This window comes from Populus euphratica, unplaced genomic scaffold, assembly GCF_000495115.2.
Source record: "Populus euphratica unplaced genomic scaffold, PopEup_1.0 scaffold341.1, whole genome shotgun sequence".
In the NCBI taxonomy this organism is placed as follows: Eukaryota; Viridiplantae; Streptophyta; class Magnoliopsida; order Malpighiales; family Salicaceae; genus Populus; species Populus euphratica.
In genome coordinates this window covers 355605-380836 of record NW_011500093.1, presented here as the reverse complement: position 1 = coordinate 380836, position 25232 = coordinate 355605, and the positions used below count along the sequence as shown (strand labels likewise).

Genomic DNA, 25232 nt, shown 5'->3' with positions numbered 1-25232 from the left:
TTGTGAACTTGTAACTATTAAGGGGTTCACACGTACCTAAACAGAAGGGAAGGCAGCATTAAGGAACTCCTCGTCCTCAAGAAAAGTTTGAAGATTATTAGATTTCATCAAGAATTGAACAGCTTGTTCATCAAAATTCAGGAGGAAAGCCAACTTGATCAGTTCAGAGAGTGCTTTTATTTGATCTTCTTTATCCCATAACACCCCCCGAGCTATTACTTCAGAGAAAGAGGTTGCATATTCAATAAGATTTTTCTGCCCGCCAGCTTTATCCATCTTCTGTGTGAAAAACTTTGAACACCCTTTATCCCAGCGAATCATACGGCTTGCTTCCTCCTTCAGAGCTTCCCCATCAGAAAGCAATAAGCTATAGCTTACAGTAATTGGCTCCATAGTCTCCAGCACCTTAAGATTCAGGAGGCACTGGACAGCTCCATGCCTCTTTGTTGCTTCCATATCAAGAGAAGGATCTGCTAGAAAGCCAAGAATCAGTCTAATCAGCTCCTTTCCAATCCCAGCATCCCTCGAATCCATCTGACTAAGTTCTACACCATCTGCCAAAGACAATTCTTCCTTCACCACTGATTCAGATATAGTGCGAACCCCAATTTTCCTGTAGACTTCAAGCAACCTAGTTCGAGGCAAAGAAGGCAAGCTTGGCTGAGGACACCAGACAAATATCGGGCGCGATGAGAACTTCTCAAATAGGTCCTTTAGTAGAAGGTCATCAGCAATAAAAACATCTCTCTTGCTGGACAACAAAATTTCACCGGAGCCCGAAACAACAGGTAGCTTAACCAAATCATCAGCAAGGGTTCTCTCTGTCCTTGAGCTCCTTTGCATCACAACACACTCCCAAAAAGCACAGCACTCAGCATGTGTCAATGGTCTTCCTAAACTTTCCCAAACCTTCCAAAGCTTACAGTAATCATCAAATGAAGGATTGGATTTAACATTAAATGAACTGGAGAAGAAATGAAGTAATTTTGGCTTATAATGATTCTCCAATACATTCAGCTGTAGACCAAAGAGACCATTTTTGTCATGCAGAGCACATTCTTCTGGGTCAACCCACATTCCATTCTCAATTCCATCTGGAATCCAAATCTTTCTGGTAGCATCACTATCTGGTTTCCACTTATTTTCTCTCAGAAAATCATATACTCGAGCTATAGTGTCAAATTCAGAATGGGAATCAAGATGACTGGCAAGCAATGAGCAAACCTTTTCTTCATCAACTCCTATTGCACTCAGCTCTTTTGAATACAATTTGATGTCACAACCATAAAAATCTTCATCAATGAATGGTCCATCAGTAGGCCTCAAGTGGGAACCCCACCGGGAATTGAACAAACAGCAGTTACCCGGAGACCTGAAGCCAGCATGGGTCTTTAACCATCCACGAGAAATATTTTTCAGAAAAGCATCGGGAAAGGAGTAGTCCTTTTCTAGCAGTAAAGCACGGATGCATTCCAGTAATGAAAGCACATTCCCGGGAGCTATGTCACGTGGTTTTTGAGGAAAGCAAAGACCAGCAGCCACAAACTTCACACCGGCTTTAAATTCAACAACGACCCCCATACTCTTCAGCTCCTTTCGATACTCATGAATGCCATTCCCATAGTATTTGTCGCTATCATCGATAAACGGAAGGCGAGTGATTGGATAAATCAACTCCCACTCGGGACCGAACAGAATACAATCCCTTGGAGATCTATAATCACCAAGCCGAGTCCGCAGCCATTTCACCTCGCGGATGCACTTCTTAAGATCGGAAGGAAATTTGTTTGGAGTTCCCTTCAGTTTTCTGTAGCATGATATGAATGAAAACACATTTTCCTTTGTAATGGAAGACAAAGATGCCTGCTTCATAAAAGTGTGAACAAACACTCTGACAGCATCCTCAAAGTCTACCTTTACTCCCAGCTCCTTCAACTCCGTTTTGTGAGAGATGATGCTGCTTCCATAGAAATTACTATCAACCAACGGGAAACCACCAAAAACCTTTAGAAGACAACCCCATTCAGGATGAAACAAGAAACAGTCGCCAGGACATTTGTAACCTAAGTTTGTCTTTAAGCATTTTGTACTTTTCACTGCATTAACTAGTTTGTGAGCAGAAGTAGAACGAGACATGCAATCCAAAACCAGAAGAAAGGCCTCCTTTGTCAGAGTAGATAAGCTTGAAGGCGCTTTAAAGCAATCAACAACCAATTGATAACTTCCATTGAAGCCAACTACAACGCCAAGCAACTGGAGTTCTGGTTTGAAAAAAAGGATGTGCTCGCCATAGTAATCTTCATCAATGAAAGGGATGTCACTAATTTGCCTCGCAGTTGTCCACTCCTGATCATATAGAACAGATCCAACCGGAGACCTATCACCCCAACATGTCCTTAGCCACCTTTCTTCTTTAATTCTGCCAATGAATTCATCTAGAGAAAGAAAATTCTGCCTCAAAAATTTGATGAAATCCAGTATGGAGATAACATTACTTTTAGTTAAAGCGGATGAAGCTGCCAAAGACATGAGATGGTTCCCGATAAATTTGCATGCCTCTCCATACTCAAACATGACCCCAACTGCCCGTAGCTCCTCTCTATACTCTGTAATTTTATGACCATAAAAACCCTGATCTATCAAAGGAATATCAACAAGCACAGATGCACCCTGCAAAATGCTTCCCCAGTTTGAGCTTCTGTTGCCCGAAGAAAGTAGGAACGACTGTGATGGTGGTTTGTAACCAGGAGAGCCATTCATTGTAATTTTCAGCCAGCTACCCTCCTGTATGCAAGCCATGAACCTTGCTGGAATGTGAATTCCCCTCCGTTTCAGCTCACGAATCCAATCCAACAGCAGAAATGCATTTTGTTTAGAATCCAATCCAACAGCAGAAATGCATTTTCTTTGGTAAGAGGTGTTGACGCAGTAGGAATTCCAGCATTGGGGGGCGATATGTGAGGAATATCAGAAGCCTTAACGTAAACTTTAAGGAAATTCATGAGTTGGTTTCCCACCGTGCGTGTGCCAGCAAAATATGCAGGATGCAAGTAGTCTTCTCCTAACTCGACATAGCTTTCTCCCCTCCAAGGATTAGAACCAATCAATTGCACCCATTTGCTTTCAGTAGCTGGGACTAGAACCGCATTCCTTGCTTTGATCACATGGCCATAGCTATCAACAAGTGGCATTTTACCACACAAAAAAACAACTTCCCTCTCCGATAGATAATCATTCAAGAATGAGTGATATAAGAAGTGAGCATAGGCAATGACAAGTTTCTGGTTGCAACTGACTTGATCTCCGTAGAGATCTGCATAACGATACACGCTTAAACCATTGATTTTAACCAGGTCTTCAAGCCATTTTAACACCAGTTCCTTGTTAGATGATGAACAGATAGCTTCTTGTGTGGTTCTTGGCACAAAAAAATGATTTGCCATGCATCGGAACTCGCTGTTCCAATCAATCAACCATGAGACACGAGAAGACTTCTGTGATAGGCACACAGTTTTACCATGCGGTTGAGCAGATTCATTGACAGAGCACAAAGACACGCTCCCATCGGTACCCACATATTTAATTAGTGGAATGTTCCCCATTCCTGTGCTGTGAAACTCGGACTGCCAATTAACAGCAAGGAAATGAAGAAGCTCCAGGTATGTTTCCTCTGAGACCCCCATTACAATATTAGAGCCTTGAATGCACTTTACATACCACTCGCTGCTTACGGGTCTAACCCCCAAGAAAACCAGTATGTCATCATACTCTGGCTTATCAAATGAGGAATTCAGAACATAGCAACCATGGGATGAAAGTTTGTGCAAGCTCACTCCTTGCTCCCTTGTCTTCTTCAGTATATTCCAGAAAAAAGGCATTAATCGGCCAACTTCACGTGGTTTATGAAAGAACTGTTGTGCTGTGTATGACTCACTTGGAATGATATCCTTTTCAGCCAGCTTCGCTTTAATTGATTCCCTCACTGAATTCAACTTTTCAAAGGGGGAGCTATGGACCGGCAAGAACCTGAACATTCGAGGCAAACTAGATACTGGTGCACCATCCACTGTTTTGACTAATGAGATTAATGCTTCGATAAAAGCAAAGGGAACACAATCAAGAATTCCCTGGTTCCATATGTTGTCCCATCGTATTGTTTCCCTTGATGATGCTAGAATAAAATCTGCTTGAATTATGAAGGGAAAGTCGGTCACCATCTCGGTCGGAAGAAATGCATATATTCCAGGGGAGTACTCCATTCCCCTATGGAGCCGCTCTCCATTAGGAAAAGCCAAAGTGATCACCCAATCCTCCACTTCCATTCTCATGTCGACTTTGTTTTCCTGCCTGACAGGAAATTTCTGCTTCCACAAGTAGTAGCTGCATTCTTTTTCAAATTCGTCACTGTTTTCATCTGCAGACAGATGGAGTGTGTAGGACTCGGCATCCATGTTTTTCCTTTGCACGAAATTTGTCTCTTTGGTAATAGCTACTGCACTAACAGTGTTGAGCCTGGGATCCTCATTTTCTTCCCTGACAGAAAGGCATTTTATCTTTGAAAGGAACAGCAGGATTTCAGGATGAATACTCGACAGCTGCTGCTTCACGGGGCTCACCTTATCAGGCTTCAGGGGCAAAATCAGTGTAGTAGTTGGGAGGGTAGAAGCGGAACCATAAATCTGTTTTATGTCAGAAAGAGATGGGCTATCATCAACCCATTCAGGGACTATGTATCCAAGATTGCAGTGTGGACAGGGCTTTTCATTGAATCGTATCTGATAGCCATTGCTGAATATGTAAGGCTGAGCAGCAATAAGAAACACACTCTTGAAGCCAATTCCTGCATACCAAACCAAAACAAAGTTTATTAGAACTGAATTGAAGATAGATAAGAGGTGCTGACAGGTTACGCAAGTCTCACTAATGGTTACTAAATGGTATAGTTGCAAACCCTATCCACCTCTATCATGATTTATTAGCCAGCTCATGGTCATTCCATGAGCTCTCCATTAGTCATGTATGGTTAATGCAGTAGTAACCTGTGTTCCAAAGTTAAAAAGATCTTCTGTTCATATTTTTCATTCTTCTTTTTCCAGCCCTTAATTTTTACCTTTCTTGAATGCATCATGTCACAACCCATACTGCCATACATATGCTTTTCATGTTTGTGTTGTGCTTAGCTCAACGCCTTCGCAATTCAATGTTTAAGTAGACATGTTTACTAGGTTCAATTAGTTGAGTTTCCATACAAACAAACAGGGGTTTACCAGTTTCTAATATGCTTGGTTGCAAGTTTTTCATTTGTCGTTGAAGCAAGCATAGACTAAAAAACAAAAATGTACTAAAACACGTTCAGAACCAGGATCCCTGATCCAGCAGAATCTATAAGACTCTAGCCAGTTACACAACCGAAAAACAACACGGCACAAGCAATAAGCTGGCAGCTCGGAAGTGCGCACAACTTATAAAATACACTGTTGCACGAGAAATTGAGCAAGGAAAAATACCTTTCTCCCCAATATAGCCACGCTTCCGGTTCCCTTTCTTAGTGGAATTTCCAACATTGCAAATGGACTCGATATTTTTGGCAGAAAAACCCTTCTCATTATTGAAGATGAGCAAAGTAGCAGGCGCACCAGTGTTTGTTATATCTCGAGATGTTATGACAAACTCAAGTGAAGGATCCACCCCTTCCAAGTATTCATTATCTTCAGCATTCTGTGAAAGGAAAATTCACCTTGGAATCAAAGGATAGTAAACTATGCATATTATATCAGATCAAAATAACTGCTACAAAAAATAAAATATCCAAAATTTTAACATGAAAAATGCACAATTTTTTCTTTATCAAATTCAACAAGTTATGATGATAGCAATCCATTCCTTCTTCATTTTTATTAACTGTTAAAGACCTTGAATGATCAAAATTAGGTAGCTTGATGACTTCATTTCAATTAGAAAAACAACAAGAACCCATTTTTTCACCGAAAGCCACAGCCAAAAAGAAAAAAAAAAGACCGTCATTGACTCAACTTGACTTTTAGCTTCTCAATTCAGTAAAACAAAAAACAACAGAAATTTGCAGCTTCCAACTTTAATCACTAGCAAAGCAATCAGCGACTACAAAATAAAAGGAGAAAGAATGGATCAAGGGCAAATAAAACATAGAAAGTAAAACATGCAACATTGAACATACTAAACAGCATTGTTTGGTCACATTGATAAAAAAAAGAAAGAAAACCTGAATGAGTTCCATAAGAAAGTGGACATCTTTAGCGTAGAGTTCAGCAGAAAGATACTTGACAGCCTGATCAAGCATAGGAGCCAAAGGGTTCTTTTCTCCTCCTATTGAGAATGTAGTTTTCCTTATGTGCTCTATGTGTTGTTTTGGAGTTGCCATTGTTGCTCTTGCAAACAGAAAAGAAAAAACACCCAGAAACCAAAAAAGAAAAACACGAAGTTGAGTAGTTACAGTCTTAAAGAGAGAAGAAAGCGGAGGTTTTGAAGGAAACAAGGAAAGCTCGAAAAGAGGAGAAGGTAGCGGTAGTAGTGAGTAGTGAAGTGAAGGGATATTGGCAGACTAGAAACTAAGAAGACTCCTTCATAGGGAAGGAAACTTGTACAGGTAGGAGTGGCGGAGTAAAAAGAGGAAAGGCATTGACTTGGTAAAAAAAAAAAGCATAGAAATATTTAAATAATTGAAAGAACCTAAAAAATATGTTTTTCCTTATCAGTACAAATTTAGAGAATTAGAAAACTAGTTTTTTCAAGCATACAAATATTGTATTTAAATAGGAAGGTTTGGTTTTTCTTTTACTTAGTTTATTATTCCATATAATTAGAGTGTTTCTCTGTTTTCTGAACGTTCATTTTCTTGTTATGTAAAATTTCTGGCATAAAATGAAAAGGATAGTTTTAAAATTATTTAAAAAAAATTATTTTTTTATATTAACATATTAATACGATTTTAAAATTTTTAAAAATAATTAAAAAATTAAAAATACAATTAAAACCCCAATACCACACAGAATCTATCTTAAGTTATATAAACAAAAATCCTCTACTTACTTTTACATAATGAAAAAGTAAAGTCATCCACGAAAAGTAAAGTCAAGTTTCCATGTTTCCATGAATCCAAGATAGGTGGAAGAGAAGTATCAAGTTTGTAGCTGTTGGAGTATCAAACGAAGGGTGTGATTAAAAATTAAAATTAGTTGTTATAATCATAAACAATGCTTGATGATAGTTTTGTTTTGTTTTTTTTTTTGTGCCTTCATGCTTTAGTATACAGAAACTATTCATGGTATTGTTGGGAACGTTCTTTTTCTTGGGAAGAGCTTTATGCTTGTTGTAACAAGATGAGGGAAATCTTCCCCTCCAAAGCTTTATTATACAGAAACTATTCATGGAATCTTTCTTAGTACTGTAATGGTTGTTTTTCAAAGTAAAATAAGTCTTGCTCCCTCTCTTTAAGCATGAATAGGAAAAGGCTCGAAGGAAAAGAGAGGTGCTAAGTGAACTGAACCGCCCCATGCTGTGATCATCGAATTACCTCATTGGTACAAAAAGAAAACAGACAAGAGCTGATTCATGAGTGGACCTGCTAGCGAGAAAAGAACTCGGACCACGTGGAAGAGAGGAAAACTTGCTCGAGAAGTAGTGTAAAGCAGAGTTTTGAAACCTCGGCCTGGCTTGACTTGGGATTAGGTTAATCCGGTACTAAAATTAGACTGAGTTAAAAAAAAAAAAAAATTAATATGATTCAGTTAATTGATAAGTTGAACTTTTTGTTTTTTATATTTTTTTATTAAAACAGCCTGGCTTGACTTGGGATTAGGTTAATCCGGTACTAAAATTAAATTGAGTTAAAAAAAAAAAAATTGATATGATTCAGTTAACTTGATAAGTTGATAAGGCAAAATCCAATTAAAAATTAGTTATAAATTTATTAACTTTTTGTTTTTTATATTTTTTTATTAAAACAATATCATTTTAATATTTTAAAAAATAAAATTTAACTCGATTAATCTAATAACCTGATTAAAATCCAAAACAACCTGATTAAAATCCAAAACTTAAACTTTGAACCAGACCGAATCTTAAAATTATACCGTAAAGTTGAAAGCCGAAGCTACACAAAAGAAAAGGGCAATCAAATTTAAAACATGGAAAAGTGGACTCAAATATTCGTTTTTCACTGTACGGAAAAACTTTAATAATAATTGAATGATCCTCTATTATTCGACCGCACAAGTCTACGAGTACGAGTGAGTTTGGTTGGGTGATTTAATATATTTAAAAAAAATAAAAAAATATTATTCAAAATTATTTTTTATGTTTCTGAATTGTTGTGATAGTGTAAAAAATAATTTTTTTAAAAATAAAAATATATATTATTTTAATGTATTTTTAAATTAAAAATAATTTAAAAAGCAAAAATACCTATTTTTTCAAGTCTTCAAAGCAGAAAGACAAAAAATACAACAAAAAAATATTAACATTGAGAAAGATACATAAGTAGATTGATACAATTAGACTATACCCTACATTTATTTTAAAAATAATTTAAAAAGCAAAAATACCTATTTTTTCAAGTCTTCAAAGCAGAAAGACAAAAAATACAACAAAAAAATATTAACATCGAGAAAGATACATAAGATAAATGCATGTCACGATATGCTGAATATATTTGTTATTGTGGTAGGCACTTGTCTTTAAAATATTTTTTACTTAGAAATATATTAAAATGATATTTTTTTAAATTTAATTTTTAACATTAAAATGATCTGATATATTATAAATACAATAATATAACATTAAAGTTTTATTTTTATTTTTTTAGTAAACAGTTGCAATCCTATCATAGATATAATTTATTTAAGAAGACCTTTGATATTCATGATTTTATAAACACGAAACGACATCGATTAAAAAATAATCAAAAATAAAATAATTATGGTGCATCTTGTTTGTGTTCTACATGCTGGAATTTATTTATTGATTGATCCTCCCAATTATGCCACTTCGTGTAGTTCAACCGCACAAATCTTCGAAGTAAGAAGACAAAGGATTTGGCAGAGAAATTTTTAGTACTGAAAATGATACACAAGTCGACTGGTGCAATTAGACTACCGTACGTGTATTAAATAGATGCATGTGAAGTCATGGCATCGTTAGCCACAGCTTATTATGTAAAGACAGACCATACAGAATATCATTGACCCGCAGGTCGGATCACATTTTCTTAACGTTAAAAGGAATATCCAAACTTGATCAGATATTAGTAGCTCGTGGACTAGAATTCTGTTGCAGTTCAGTTCAGTTCTAGTCTGAATTTTTGACACTTGCTTCGATGTTTAGCACACATGCAACCACATTAATGATTGTGTTTCTCATCTTTTCTTTTCTGACCAAATGCCGGTTTGCTTGACTCAATAGTCTGCAAATTCTTGGACTGCAAACGTCCATGTATCACATTACGGGAAAGGGAGAGGGTGGGACAGAAAAACTCAAAGGAAATTTCAATTTAAGCCAAGCACAAATGACCATCTTGCATGTAGCCGAAGCATACATTTAAGCGTATACATTAGATAGTTGCTAGCTGCGATTCGAAGAAAGACAGAAAACACATAGTTAGGTTTACTCCGACAGCTGTAGACTTACCAGAATCAGCAATTGATCAACTGGTTGTTCTTAGGAAAACTACATATGTATACATAGGAACAGTAGCATGACATTTTTTGGACACCTGCTAAGGGAAAGCAGCAGACAGGAATTCCTCATCCTCCTCAAAAATCTGCAAATTCTTGGAATTCATTAAGAACTGAACTGCTTCTTCATTGAAACTGACCAGGACAGCCACCTTGATCAGCTCAGAGAGTGCGCTTATATGATCTTCTTTATCCCACAACACGCCCTCAGCTATGGCTTCAGCTAAATAAGTGGCATATTCAATGCGAACTTTGGGTCCACCAGCCTTGTCTGGCTTCTGTGTATAGAACTTTGAACTCTTTCTATCCCAACGAATCATTCGACTTCCTCTTACTTTCACAATCTCCCCTGAAGAGAGTGATAAACTATAGCTTACAGTAATTGGCTCCGCAGTCACAAGGGCAGTGATGTTGAGGAGGCACTGAATAGCTTCATGCCTCCTTTTCACTTGCATTTTTAAAGAAGGATCAGCTAAAAAGCCAAGAATGAGGCGAACCATCTCTTTTCCTATAAAAAGGACTCTTGGATTCAACGGTTTGAGTTTCACCCCATCTGCCAAGGACAATTCTTCCTTCCGTGCTGATTCAGAAATTGTGCGAACTCCAATTTTCCTGTATATTTCAAGCAACTTACTTCGGGGCAAAGAAGGCAAGCTCGGCTGAGGATACCAGACAAGTACTGGGCGAGGAGAAAGCTTTTCAAAAAGTTCCTTCAGAAGAAGGTCATCAGCTACAAAAACATCATTCTTGTCTAACAACAAAATTTCTCCACAGCCAGAATGAACAGGCAGTTTCATTAAGCCATCAGCAAGAGTTGTCTCCACCTCTGAGCTCCATTGACTCATAACACACTCCCAGAATGCACAACACTGAGCATGTGATAATTGGTATCCTGAAGTTTCCCAAACTTTCCAAAGCTTGCAGTGAGAATCAAAAGAAGGATAAGAAGTGACATTAAATGCAGTGGAGAAGAAACAAAGCAAGTCCGGCTCGTAGTATTCCTCCAAAAAATTAAACTGCTGACCAAAAAGACCATCTCTGTTGTGCAGGACACATTCTTCTGGATTAACCCACTTACCATTCTCGTGTCCATCAGGAATCCAAATCTTTCTGGTTGCATCACTTTCTGGCATCCACTCATTTTTGCACAAAAATTTGAATATTCGAACAATAGTGGAAAAATCAGAATGGTGATACAAGTTACTGGCTAGCAACGGGCATGCCTCTTCCACTTCAACAGTAACTCCTATAGAGCTCAGCTCTTCCCTATATGATGTGATGTTAGATCCATAAAACACTTCATCAATGAAAGGTCCGTCAGTGCTCTTCAAATACAAACCCCATTTGGAATCAAACAAGCAACAGTTGTCTGGAGTCCTGTAGCCAACATAGGTTCTTAACCACTCTCGACGAACATTTTTTAGAAAAGTGTCAGGAAAGGAGTAATCCTTCTCTTGCAATAAGATTCGGATGCACTCCAGCAAAGACAGCACATTCTCAGAAGTTATGTGACAAGGATTCAGAGGAAAATAAAGACCCACAGCCACAAATTCCACACCGGCTTTAAATTCAACAACAACTCCCATCTTCTTCAGCTCCCTTTCATATTCACGAATACCCTTCCCGTAGAACTTGTCACTATCATCAATGAACGGAAGGAGAGTAAGTGCAAGGATTGACTCCCATTCAGGACCATACAGGATGCAGTTTCCTGGACATCTATAATCACCGAGCCGAGTCCTCAACCAATTCACTTCGCGGATGCACTTCTTCAGGTCTGAAGGAAATTTAAGAGATTTTTCCTTTAGCTTTCTGTAGCACGACAGGAACGAAAAAACATTTTCTTTTGAAATGGAAGAAAACAATGCCTGTCGTTTGAAAGAGTGGACGAACTCATTGACAGCCTCCTCAAAATCTACCTTTACTCCCAGCTGCTTCAACTCATTTTTGCGAGTGGTGATGCGACTTTCATAGAAATCATGATCAATCAATGGGACAGTGTTGAAAACCTCTAGAAGGGAGCCCCATTCAGGATCAGGAAAGAAACATTCACCTGGAGATTTGTAACCGACAGTTGTCTTCACACATCTCACGCCTTTAAGAGCTTTGGCAAGTTTTTCTGAAGATGTTGAATGATGCATGCAATCTAATATAAACAGAAGAGCCTCTGCTGTCAGAGAAGATGAAAATGAAGACAATAAGTTGTCAACAACCATCTGGTAATTCCCATTGAAGTCAACTATGACACCAAGCAACTGAAGTTCTGCTTTGAAACAATTAATTTCTTCACCATAATCAACTTTATCAATGAAGGGTATTTTACTGATTTGCCTTGCAGTTTTCCATTCCTCACTGTATAGAACTGATCCATTTGGAGATGTGCAACCATGGGAAGTTCTTAACCATCTGCCTTCTTTCATTTTGCTAACAAAGTGATCCGGAGAAAGAAAATTTTGCTTCAAAAATCTGATGAAATTGAGTATTGATATCACATAGCTTCTGGACAAAGTGGATGAAGCTGCAAGAGACATCAGATGCTTTCCAATAAATCTACATGCTTCCCCATATTCGAACATGACTCCAATTGTTTTTAGCTCCTCTTTGTACTCCTTAATCTTATCACCATAAAAACCCTGGTCGATTAATGGGATATCCACAAGCACAGTTCCATTTTGCAAAGTCGTTCCCCAGTTTGAATTTCCACCATCTGAAGCAAGTAGGAATGACTGTGATGGTGGCCTGTGATCTGGAGAACCATTAACTATAATCATAAGCCAGCTACCCTCCATTATGCATCTTAAAAACTTTGCTGGAATGTGAATTCCTCTGCGTTTTAGCTCACGAATCCAATCCAACAGCAGAAATGCATTCTGTTTTGTGAGTGGCCCAGACACAGTAGGTATTCCAGCATTGGGAGGAGATATATTTGGAATATCAGAAGCTTTGACACGAGTAATAAGGAATTCCATAAACTTTTCTTCCGATGTTCTAGTGCCAGCGAAACATGCCGGATGCAAGTAGTCCTCTCCGAGCTCGACGTAGTTTTCTTCCCTCCAAGGATTAGAACCAATCAACTCCACCCATTTGCTTCCGTTAGCAGGGACAAGAACTCCACTCCTTTCTTTGGTCACATGACCATAGCTATCTACTACTGGCATTTTACCACACAAAGAATCAACCCCCTCTGCATTCAGATAACCCCGTAAAAATGACTGGTATAGGAAGCAAGCATAGGCGATGGTGTTCTTCCTATTATCATTGAGATGATTAGTTACTTTTTCTGCATAGCCACATAAATTTATCTTAGAAACTTTCACCTCAACTCTAAGCCATTGCAGGATGGCCTCCTTCTTAGAAAATGAATAGATGGCTTCCTGTGTACTTTTCGGCAGGAAAAATCTATTTCCAACAAATCCAAATTCCTTGTTCCAATCAATCAACCAAGATATATAATGAGTTTGATCTGATAGACATAACAACCTCTCACCGTTCTTATGAGCTGATTCGTTCATGCTGCACAAAGACACACTACCATCACGATCTACATATTTTATAAGTGGAATGCCGCCCATTGTGGTGGTGCAAAACTTCGTACACCAATTATTGGCCACGAAAAGAAGAATTTGCAGATAAACATCTTCTGAGACTCCCATTAAGAGATTAGAACTCCGAATGCACCTTGCATACCATTCATTGTTCACATGTCCCACACCCAAGAAATCAAGTATATGATCATACTCAGGTTTATCAAAGTGAGAGCTCAGAACATACCAGCCATGGGATGAAAGGTTATGAAATCTCACCCCTTCCTTCCTTGCCTTTTTCAACACACTCCAGAATGCAGGCATTATTCGACCAATTTCTGATGGTTTGTGGAAGAACTTCTGCTCTGTGAAAGGCTCACTTGGAACAATTTCTTCTTCAGCCAGCTTTACTTTGATTGATTCCCTCACAGCATCAAGTGCTGGATAGTGAGAACTCTTGATTGGCAAGAAATGGAACAATCGAGGCAGACTAGACACCGGTGCATCTTCTCTCATTTTGACTAACGAAACTAATGCATTAATAAAAGCAAGCGGCACACAATCAAGAATCCCTTGATTCCAATTGTCATCCAGAAGTATTGTTTCCCTAGATGATGCCAGAATAAAATCTGCTTGAATTATGAAGGGGAAATTGGTGACCATCTCCGTAGGAAGAAACGCATAGATTCCAGGCAAGCTCATTCCTCGACGGAGACGCTCTCCATTAGGAAAAGCCAGAGTGATTACCCAATCTTCCACTCCCATTCTCTTCTCGACTTTGTTTTTTTTTTTCACTGGAAACTTCTGTTTCCACACAGAATAGCTGCATTCTCTGTCTTCCTCATCTGTACTGTTTTCCTCCGCAGACAGATGGAGTGTGTAGGACTCAGCATCCATGCTCTCCCTAGTCCTGAAATTAGTTTCTTTTGTAATAGCTATTGCACTCACTGTATTGAGCCTGGGATCCTCGTTCTCTTCCCTGACAGAAAGGCTTTTAATCTTTGAAAGAAATAAAAGCACTTCAGGATGAATGCTGGACAGCTGCTGCTTCACAGGCTTCACCTTGTCAGGTTTCAGAGGCAAGACTATTGTTGTTGTCGGAAGAGTTGAATTGGAACCGTATATTTGTTTAATGTCAGAAAGAGATGGATTCTCCTCAACCCATTCAGGAACAACGTATCCAAGATTACAGTGGGGGCAAGGCTTTTCATTGAAGCGTATCTGATAGCCGTTGCTGAATATGATAGGCTGAGGAGTGATCAGAAACACACTCTTGAACCCAATTCCTGAAAATCAACCAATTGTTTGGTACTTTAGAACAACATTAGACATACAGTATAAAACCTTTCCTGTGGATAAAGCTCGTAAAGATCGTGCACTAAATTCAGAGTCAAGTAGAGAAATCTACTTTAATAAATAACTTAATCACAAGTCTTGTTCTCCATACATGGGCATGGAGCTTAAGATTGGCCCTGCTGATTTAGAACTAACGAACTATAGAATCACTTCTGCTTTGTGATCTTTGGAATCAACCACGACGTTGACAATAGCAAAAGATTTTCTGAAATTGTCAACGTTGAGCAGAATGGTCTGATTTCAATATTTTATTCACATTCAGCATATACATATAAGATAAATATTCCATTTAAACCTGGGAGGCTACTAGTTGAAATTTAGTCAGGAGTGAGTGAGTGAGTGAGAAAAATACCTTTCTCCCCAATATAACCACGTTTCCTGTTGCCTTTCTTAGTGGAATTCCCAACACTGCAAATCGACTCTATGTTTTTAGCAGAAAAACCCTTCTCGCTATTGAAGATCAGCAAAGTGGCTGGTGCACCCGTGGCTGTTATATCACGAGATGTTATGACGAACTCGAGCGAAGGGTCTACACCTTCCAAGTACTCATTGTCTTCCGCATTCTGAGAATGAAAATTCACCACTTGGTAAATTACACTTCCAAGATTTAAGTACTTGAAAATTAAGCAACACATGCATGTATAATGTTGTTTTGTGACCAAGTTCCATATAAAAGACAAACGGTAATCCCTACGTACGAGGTTGAAAGGATATTAATGTAGGAAATGCAATGTTTACTTAATTTGTAATGCAAGTGGTTTTAATTAGTAACTGTGCGTCTGTCATAACTCGCTAGTATATATTAATTATTTGGAATTAAAGAAAACACCAAGACTCAAGGGTCAGCATGGGAACAAAGCTATTAGCAAGTCATTGACCACCAAGTCAACACATCATTATTCTCTTCACTACACAAACAGATAATTAAGTAAAACCAACACAAGAAAGAAGAAAAGGAAAGAAAGAAAAACCTGAATGAGTTCCATGAGAAAGTGGACATCTTTAGTGTAGAGCTCGGCAGAGAGATACTTGACAGCCTGATCAAGCATAGAAGCCAAAGGGTTCCTTTCTCCTCCTATTGAGAATGTCGTTTTTCTAATGTGCTCTATGTGTTCTCTTGGACTCGCCATTGCAACGAAAACCAAAGGATTCGATACACAAAAGATGTGCAATTAAAACCGAGATGGAATTTCAAGCCTTGAGAAAAACTAGTGGTGTGGTCTTGCTATGAAGAGGGAAGAGTACTGGAGACATTGTGAATATTGGAAGCTTAACATGGAAGAAAGCAAGTTTGGTCTTGATGGGGGGGGATAAAGTGGAAAGCTATAGATGAGTCATTAGACACTGTGGTCTTGCTTTGAAGGAGAGACCTCTTAAAAAATCACAGTCTCCCGGTCTTCTCGGAGTCGCCGCTTGCTTTAAATTTAGGGAGGACATCAATTTAGCCCCGGAATATATGTCGATTCTTAATTGCATCCCAATCCTATAAATTTTATCATTCCATTTCACACATTTTTTTTTTCATACATTTCTCAATTGATTACTTTTGTATTTTTTTTAAATTTATTTTTTATCTTTTTTGCTTATTTTATGCATCAATTCCAATAAATATTAATAAAAAGACTTCATTGAGAATGTTTTGAAACGATTGGGATTAAATTTATAAAATCTACAGGTTTTGTATTCAATCGAAAATGAGTACATAGGTCAGGGACTAAAATTAAATTTACCCAAAGAGCGTGGAAATTCAAATCACACCTGAGGGAACGGGCGACCTCTGGGGTCCAGCGTGATTAAAAGATTTTCGTACGGAAAATAAAAAAAAATGTCAAATACGAAAAAGCCATGAGAATAAAAGGACAATAGATGTGTCTTTTGAGACAAAAGGTTGAGTAAGTGATTGTAATATTTTTAGTAAATATTTCTTTAACACTCGGTGAAATGCCAATAGAGAGGTTCCGTCAATAAATCCTGTCGGTGGGGTTCTTAAGATTTTTTAAAATTATTTAAAATAAATAATATAAAATTATACAAATTAATAGTAAAAAATCAAGTATACAAATAAAATTTATTAAACATCAAAATTAAAGAAATAAAGTTAAATAATATTTATTATAAATTAAATATATTTTCAAAAAAATATTAAACTAAAACAATATCAAAGTTGAATAAGAAGCTGATTGTTTCCTGGACCATACGGCTAGGGCTTACATGTATCATCCTTTTTCTGATGTAATGTTAATAATCATTTAACGAAATTACTCAAAGTTGAATAAGAAGCTGATTGTTTCCTGAACTATACGGCTAAAAAGAGGGCGTACATATATTATCCTTTTTCTGATGTAATGTTAATGATTATTTAACGAAATTACTTATAATTCACTAAGAGTTGCTTGTATTTTTTTATGAGATGAGTTGTATGTTGTTTATAATTCAATGATAATTGCTCGTATTTTTTGGTGATATGAGTCATGTATTGCTGCAAGGCCATAAACTCCTTAGATTAGGTGCTTGTATTGATTGGAGCTCCCAACAATTGAAACTACAGGTAGCCTGCAAGTTATCAATCGTAGCGTTAGAAAGCTCGTACACTTGATTTTTATCGGGTCCACCAGATGATCTTACCTCTATCCATAAATCCAGATCGAAATTTGAATAGGTCGAAGGATTATCCCCATATCTTTCCCTCAACCGGCTATTATAGGTCTCCTGAAAATAAAAAAATAAATCATCATATTCAATTCAATAAAAATAATAACTTATGAAATAAAATGGTTAAACGAACATACCACAAAGTATTGAGCGCGGTTGTCAACGAACTATTGCACCCTCTTTTGGCGGTCTTCACTCTACACGTGCATCACTACAAACAGCTCAATTGGGCTCGACTCAAGTCCAAGAGACATAACCTATAAAAAAAGGAAATTAATTAAGTAACAATAAATTAATTAATAATATATTTTATTTAAATTAATCTTACCATCCGTTTCGTATGTGTAGCAAACGAAATAAAGTTGTCGATAGGCGTTGTCACTGAATCATGAATGCCAACAAAGAAATCATTTTTTTTCTATTTGTACCTATAATTCGTTGGCAAAAAACAACGTCGATAGTAAAAAAAAAAGTTTATCTTTGTTTGTTAGCGTAAATACCTTGTTGTTTTCCATGCAGTATAGGCATGCTAGGTTTCCATGCATGCTATAACCAAAAACCATTCCATAAGTTGAAAAATCATTGATAATCCACATCAAACATGCCCTTATAATAAAATTATGTTTTCTCGATATATCATAAGTCAAAGTTCCGGAAAACATAATAAAATTATGTTTTCTCGATATATCATGAGTCAAAGTTCCGGAAAACCATAACTCGTCAACTCATTAATTAATGGTCAAAGACAAACATCTATATTCCGATCTGGGCTGTTTGAATCGAGTATGACAGTATATAAAAACATGAACTTTGACCTCGTACACATCTTTGATGGCAAGTTATAAACTGTGAGTATGACCAGCCAACAAGAATAAGGAGCAGCAAATGACCTGAATGGGTTGAATCCGTTTGTACACAATCTAAGACACACGTTCCTTGATTCAGCTAAAAAGTGAGGATGTACAGTATTAAAGTGTTTTCATGTTTCGCTGTCAAAAGGATGCATAATCACTCTATCAACCACATCATGTAATTGATGTCATGTCATATGCTCAATAGTCATTAATGACATGAATAACATTTACAATCTAGATGTAATTAGGAAGTATCTAAGTTTTTTATATGTCATGAGATTCTTTTCCCTGCCAGTTCTATGTTTGTACCGGGAATGCCCATATGTCATGCACTCGATCAACTCGGCATTTTCAAGGTACTATAACATGTAGAAGTTAGGGCACATGTTAATTTTCTGGTATTCTAAACTAAAGGGTTTCATCGTAGACTTTGCAATATAAAAGTTTTCTTTCAGCCTGTTCCCTTTAGGTAAAATGCTTCTCGTCCATTCGATAATTTTGTCATAACCAACCTCACTCAACCCTTAATTTGACTTGATGGTAAACACCTATACTATGACCAATAATTTACTATGGTCCGTGCAGGCATCCCATAATGGTTTCTCATAATCTTTCAACAGATGAAAAACATAGGTGCATCTACATTAGGGTTTTTTTTTATGATTGGACATTGACTGACATTCTTTAATTCATTCTCACTGCATCCATGATCATATTCTTGTAAGGATTATTGTTATCATTTGCAACTCCATGCACGTTACTAGCACTAGAAGTTGACTCAACCATCCTTTTTCCCATGCTCTTATTACAAACAAATAATTATTCATGTGCATATTAACACATATAATTTTTCATAAACTCTTTGCTTTGTTGTTAAATGATATAAGACTTCAGTATCAAATACTTTGCTTTTTCCTTAAATGATATAAGACAAGTTGTGTTGATTAAAATTGTGATTTAAAATAATGATTTAAAATATATAGCATATATATTAAACTATGTTATTTACTAAGTATTCTTTAAAACAGTGTCAATTCTTTAAAATTTTATTTTATCCTTCAAAACAAATTCTATAAATAAGATATAATAATTATAGCATCCAATACAACAGGAGAACTGCCAATTGCCTAAACAATTTTGATTTTGATGGCATAAGAACATATATATAGATAACTCTCTAGTGGAAAAGAGATGCGCACACACACCAGGTGCTACTCTTTATCTTTTGTGTATTCATTTCACTTCTTTGTCTTCATCTTTTTATTTTTTTCAATTCAATTCGTGGATTTTATTGTTTATTCCAATATTCATCTTGATTCCTCTTTTTTCTTTTGTTTGTTTTAAAACAAAAATCCAGATCGATACAAGGATTGTATCCCTATGTTTATGATATGTTTGTGAGATCTGCAACCAAAGAAAGACACCAAATCCTACAAATACACTGGAAAAGGCACACGATGCCATGCAACTTACCGGAAAAGAGACACAAGAAGTTGGTTTTAAGTTGACACGGTAGGTCACCTTGTTCTAACTAGGTCAATTACTACTTTGGTTTTCTATGTATAAAACTCGATAAAAACTCTAAATGAATAAGTCCTGAGTGAAATTATCAAGTTAGACTAAGTTTTAAAATCAGATCCCGAGTCAACTTGTGGAATCAAACTAGATTTTAAAATTATAACAATGGATTGATACGAAAACTCTATTGAAAAAATTTCTCTCTTTGTTATTATTGTTTTTCATACAGAGGCAGAATAATAATTAAAAAAAAAAACCCTAATCAGAATATATATTCAAATGACCATGCGTACAGCTGCAGAGTTAACAAAGCATAAAAAATAGCCAGATTTCATTAGACAGCACACTAGCTGAATCAGCCTAACAACTGATCCTCTCTTGCATTGATCCAATAGCTCAGACAATTATAGATTATTAACAAAACAAAATTCGCTTAGGCAGATGAATAGTGCTGGATGAAGCAATGGAAAAAAACAGGAGGCTGCCATCCTTCCAGAGATTACAGCACTCATCATGTGTCAATGGATGTCCTAAACTTCTCCAATCCTTCCAAAGATTACAGTAACCATCAAATGAAGGATTTTATTTAACATTAACTCCAATATTTAAATTAATTAATTTCAAATTTTATTATATACTTTCAGTTTACTATATTTATAATTCAGTCAACATATATTATTCCAATTCAACTCTAAAATTAAATTAACTTCAACTAATGCAATATAAAAATAATGTCGAGCATCAAACATTATTTTAAAAGACATCATGTTATAGGATGAAAATCACACCATAGATCAAACAGAAGTCTCCACTTTTACAAAACTAACTTGAACTTGGACTTGAACATGGAGGAAGGAGCTGAATCAGATCTACTATGATGGCGTGATCTCGTGCAGCATACAGACGAAAAGTACATGATGGTGTTCTACAATGCCCTTAAGTGTTTTTTCTCATGCTATATTGGAGGCATAGAGTTCAATGAAACTGCAGTGCTGAGTTTTTCAGGACGAGCCGACTGACTGGATTTAACAACTATGCTAGAAAGAATCAAATGATTTTGTAGCCTGGCTTTGATTTGATGTGATTTGTTCTTTACTCATGCATTTGCAAGTCATCTGCTTGATGGCACAAGGCCATCTGCTAGCTTCTGCAGTAAATTCCATGACATTGCTGAGACGAAAATCATAGGATTCAAGTACGACAGCTAATTAAATTTACATTGCCAATAATAGCAGAGCGAGAACCCTTACTAAACACAGTGGAACAGATTTTACAGCAAGCAATCGATGCTTATTCCTTAATCAAGCAATTATTCAATAATGGCAGCATATACACACATGCACGTCTCACCATAATCCCAGGATCATTAAATAATTTCTCTTCATGGTCAAGTAGAGAAATTTATTACTCTAAGAACATGCGTTCTTCTTGTTTTATCACAATGTGTTCAAGTAGAGAAATTAGCACTATCGGGGACTAAAACCCTACAATATATAATTACTACAAAAAAACACTGCCCCCGTCACAAAAAAGAAGAAGAAGAAGAAACAAGGAGTGATTCTTTTTTTAAGAGAAATATACTAATCCTTTTTAAAATTGATTCAGAACACATTAAACGAATAAAATTAAATAACCAAAAATGCACCAGAGAGAAATTTTATTCTTCTAACTCTCTTTTTTTCTGTTTGTTTCCTAAGAAAATGGGAAAACAAAAGAAAAAACTAACCCAATCAGAATCCTATTACAAAAATCCAAAACAAAAAACACACGAAACTCAAACTTTAAAACAGAAATGAAAACCCATAAATGGTCTCACCTTTTTTTCTCTAATTGCTTTGAGAATGAGAAATATTTTTTGAAGTTATCTATTCTTTTTTGTTCCGGCCGAAATTGCCGTATATCTAGTATCATTATAAAAAATAGTACAGACTGAAATAAATGTTATATCAATTAAAATTTCAGGTCATTCTAGATTTTTTATCCACATTCCGGCCGAGATGTTTCGAGTTTAGTCTTTTCGGGATAAAAATCAAACAAAACTAAATTGTCAGCAAAAAAAAAAAAGTAAGGTGGGGAAAACATGGCTAAAATGGTTTGAGTAGAAGGTGGGGAAATGACTTTTAAGAAATTGGTCAGAATGTGAACTAGCATGTGAGGTATGGTTTCATTGACCTGTGATTTTGACTCTGGCTTTTCGCCAACATAGAAGAATTATCCAACCTCATAGCTTGGACAATTTCAAACAAACTACTACATAAATTACACACAGCTATCTGCTTATCATGTGATCCTCAACAGATTTTTTTTTTTACAGGGTGTTTATTGCAGGTGCAATAAGACTCATCTATTTGCAGCAACCTTGTATTGGACCATCCCAACACTCATCTATTTGCAGCAACCTTGAGAAAACTGGTGGGGTTGATTTATGAGAGAAACTATTCAATCTTTATGTGGAAACAACTTGTGCTCCTGTGATCCGTTAATGAGGGTTTAAGAAAATTGACAGAAATGGAGGTCCACTGTTGCAGTAGATCAAGAAGCTCTTGCCTGATCAAAATATCTCTCCTGTTTCATCCGCTACACGTCTAGATAGATTCATTTTTTGGTATCATCACATCATGCTCAATGTTGATACATGCCATAGTGCTGATGCTTCCAGAGCTTCAAAGGAAAAACAACACTGATTAACGATAACATATAGAAAACTTAAAAGAATCCAAAGAAATATTAATAAATACAACGATCTGCTTAATTAGTTAATGCATGGTTTACCAAGTCTAATCCATATGTTTAAATTGGGACAGATTATTAGAGGAAACTGAAGATGAGGTGAGTTTTCATATCCTGTTTTCCCATTTCTAATTTAACTGCTCATTTGTTATATTTTCTTTAACATATGCTGAGACAATTCAAGCTACTAAGAACAGTTAATCTTGCACTTGGCAGAAATGATAAAGAGCGTGTTTTTTTAATTTTCAATTAAAAAATTTCTGGAAATGGAGAGGGACTGATATAGGATATATTTCAAGGCATATATAGATGCAGCATGCACGTGGCTAGACTGAAATCATCCTGATCATAGGCACATGCACAAAAGGCAAAGGTTGTTGAATAGTTATTAATCATATGTCTGTTCATGGGTCTGTCTTGAGTTTCTAACATTTTTGTTCCAGTGACTCAGAAAGGAAACAGTTCAAAGTACTTCATTTTCGTTGGAACAATTGAGTGAAAATTTTGATTCGATGAAAAAGATTTGATTTTTGACCTTTTTAATTTATGATTCTAAAAATAACTTTGATTTGATTTTAAAAAGTTATAAAGCTATAATATCAATTATCAAGGATAAAATATGATTTTTTTAATTTAAATAGTAGTTTAATTGGTGAAGTTTTAAATTTATTTCTTAATAATTATGAATTTGAGATCTTATAAAGTTATTAAAAAATTAAAAAATTATTAATTTTAAAATAAAAAATTCATGAAATTAATTAAGATATTCAAAATCTACTTCGACCGCTTAATAAATAAAAAAAAATGAAATTTCCTTTCTCGTAAATTTCTCTTTACTTCTCCCCGAAGTTGCCTATTTCGAAGAATAAGCTCTGGGCCAAAGTTACATATTCAGGACACACCTGCTCTGCTGACATGATCTTATTTCTTTTGTATCACTCTTCCTCTGCCAGCCATCTTGAAGTTTAATGCAACCCCTCACCTCTCTCTTCTCGACTGGCAAGTCTGTCTCTTTCTCTTGTTTTGAAATTTAAGACTGGAAGGCTTGTGAGCGTCCCTTTTGCTCTTTTATGTTGTTCCTCTTGCACTCCTCTTTTTCTGCCAGCTAACGTAGAGAACACACCTCTAACCCCTCTGAAAACACTATATAACACAAGGCAATTCCAAGCATATTGTATCTGACAGACCAGACACACAAAACAGATCGCATCCACTTTCAAAACCCTTTTCAACCGTGGATAATCTGACCTGACTCGAACTCCCTAGCCCAGCTTCACCTCCTCCTCCGACTGTACATCCTTGTATTACTCCTGCTTTGGCTCCACATCCAGATACGCCTCCAGTTCATAACCCCACTCCGTCTCCGGTTCCGTTTCCTCTACTACAACTACTCGTAAGTCTCTCGTTTCTGAAAGTATTTCTCTTTACCAAAGCAATTAGAGGAAAACAAGTGAAAGCTTTTATGGTTTTGCTTTTCTGTTCGAAGTTTGGGTTTTGAGTGTTTTTTTTTTGTAATGGATTTTTTATTGGGTTAGTTTCTGATTGAGATTTTTTTTTTGGGGGCCTAAAATGTTTGTATCTTGAAGGTTTCTGAAATTTTTTGTTTTGTTTTCCCATTTTCTTAGGAAACAAACAGGAAAAAAGAGAGAGAGGAAGTTAGAAGAATAAGATTTCTTGTGGGGGCTGAAATGTTTGTATTATCAATAGAACTGAAATGCTCAATCTTAATGTTTGGGATTCTGAACCTGAGTGGCATTTTCTGTTTGAAAGTTGATCAGCTCGCTGATTGGTAGCTTCATTCTGGATTATGGCAGCAGATTATTTTTCCTGCATGTCCTACCCACTTGTCTGCAGGAGAGTTTTTTTTTTTTAGATTTTTGTTTCCTTTCAGAAGAAATGGTAGAAGGCAATAGAACTCAACTCTTTTTTGCATATTTTATTAACACAATTTCTTGCTCTCCCCTTTACTTTTCATCTGGAAGTAATTTTTGTTTCCTTTGTATTCCCATTTTCTTAATATACTTTTTTTCAGCATCATACTATATTTGTTTATTCATTGATATTCTTATAGAATATCTTATCTCCTGTACTGGAAGTTCATGAAGATCTAAATATTTTCCTGTACAACAAATCAATGTTACACAAGCAGAATTTATGTGTTCGACAGAGGGTTCATTTCATGGAGTGACCAAACAGCCATCTTTTTGTATTTTACTATTTTTATTTTTTTTTATTGAGAGAGATGTGTGTATAGGATGACATTGTTCAATAATTGCTTGATTAAGGAATAGGAATCTATTGTCTGATGAAATATATATTTTATATGAACAGTCCATTCCATCAGAATGGAGCGCTGAAATGTTTCAGAATTTAAAGAGAAACGAAACAGCCAGCGGAACGGGAGATGGAGTGGGTTATGAACAAACTAGAGCCCAAGCTGAAGCTATTACTTGAGGTGGATCTGGATGAAGGGCCAGAGCTGGAAGGAGGTGAAGCTGGGTTAGAGAGTTCAGGTCAGGTCTGGATGCAGGGCCGGAGCTGGATCCGGAGAAGAAGGTAAAGCTGCATTAGAGAGTTCAGGTCAGGTCTGGATGCAGGGCCGGAGCTGGATTAGGAGAAGAAGGTAACGCTGCGTTAGAGAGTTCAGGTCAGGTCGGCTTGGCTTACACATGGTTGAGAGAAGAGTTGTGAGAGTGAATGTAAACTGTTTTATATATTTTATATTGTTTAAATAATTTTTTAAAAAAATATTTTTATTATTTTAATATATTTTTAAACAAAAATCAACTTTAAAATCATCTCCACTTTCGGACAGACCCGTGTGTTCAATTTCAAGATGTCTGGCAGAGAAATCTGGGCACAGGACGACTTGCCAGTTGAGAAGAGAG

The 25232-nt window shown here is 36.4% G+C and overlaps 2 protein-coding genes and 1 long non-coding RNA gene across 4 annotated transcripts; 1 reads left to right on the top strand and 2 right to left on the bottom strand.

The window, feature by feature from the left end:
* Positions 1-21: 21 nt before the first annotated feature.
* On the bottom strand, positions 22-6566 carry LOC105109197 (uncharacterized). The gene is made up of 4 exons (XM_011003818.1): positions 6242-6566; positions 5508-5718; positions 2903-4840; positions 22-2867 (listed from the first exon to the last, which is right to left on the bottom strand). Exons 1-4 carry the CDS (start codon positions 6398-6400, stop codon positions 37-39), a joined length of 5139 nt encoding a protein of 1712 aa, XP_011002120.1. The 5' UTR covers positions 6401-6566; the 3' UTR covers positions 22-36.
* Positions 6567-9495: 2929 nt separating this feature from the next.
* On the bottom strand, positions 9496-15923 carry LOC105109196 (uncharacterized). Its single transcript, XM_011003817.1, has 3 exons — positions 15562-15923; positions 14943-15153; positions 9496-14520 (listed from the first exon to the last, which is right to left on the bottom strand). The coding sequence occupies exons 1-3, from the start codon at positions 15718-15720 to the stop codon at positions 9752-9754; spliced, it is 5139 nt and encodes a 1712-aa protein (XP_011002119.1). The 5' UTR covers positions 15721-15923; the 3' UTR covers positions 9496-9751.
* Positions 15924-23186: 7263 nt separating this feature from the next.
* Positions 23187-25077, top strand: LOC105109195 (uncharacterized). 2 transcript variants are annotated; one of them, XR_839191.1, is made up of 3 exons: positions 23187-23737; positions 24676-24900; positions 24968-25077. It is a non-coding gene; the product is annotated as an uncharacterized LOC105109195 (long non-coding RNA). The 2 variants fall into 2 exon arrangements; XR_839192.1 differs by having other exon boundaries at positions 23188-23737; positions 24676-24816; positions 24959-25077.
* The last annotated feature ends 155 nt before the right edge of the window (positions 25078-25232 follow it).

Bases quoted from the DNA above. Each gene is read 5' to 3' on its own strand.
- LOC105109197 (XM_011003818.1), bottom strand. From the start codon at position 6,400: ATGGCAACTCCAAAACAACACATAGAGCACATAAGGAAAACTACATTC. The intron at 4,841-5,507 runs GTATTTTTCCTT...TTTGGTATGCAG, and splicing joins TGGCTATATTGGGGAGAAAG to GAATTGGCTTCAAGAGTGTG. The intron at 2,868-2,902 runs ATGCATTTCTGC...ATTCTAAACAAA, and splicing joins AACACCTCTTACCAAAGAAA to ATGCATTTCTGCTGTTGGAT.
- LOC105109196 (XM_011003817.1), bottom strand. From the start codon at position 15,720: ATGGCGAGTCCAAGAGAACACATAGAGCACATTAGAAAAACGACATTC. The intron at 15,154-15,561 runs GTTTTTCTTTCT...TTTCATTCTCAG, and splicing joins TTCTCATGGAACTCATTCAG to AATGCGGAAGACAATGAGTA. The intron at 14,521-14,942 runs GTATTTTTCTCA...GTTGATTTTCAG, and splicing joins TGGTTATATTGGGGAGAAAG to GAATTGGGTTCAAGAGTGTG.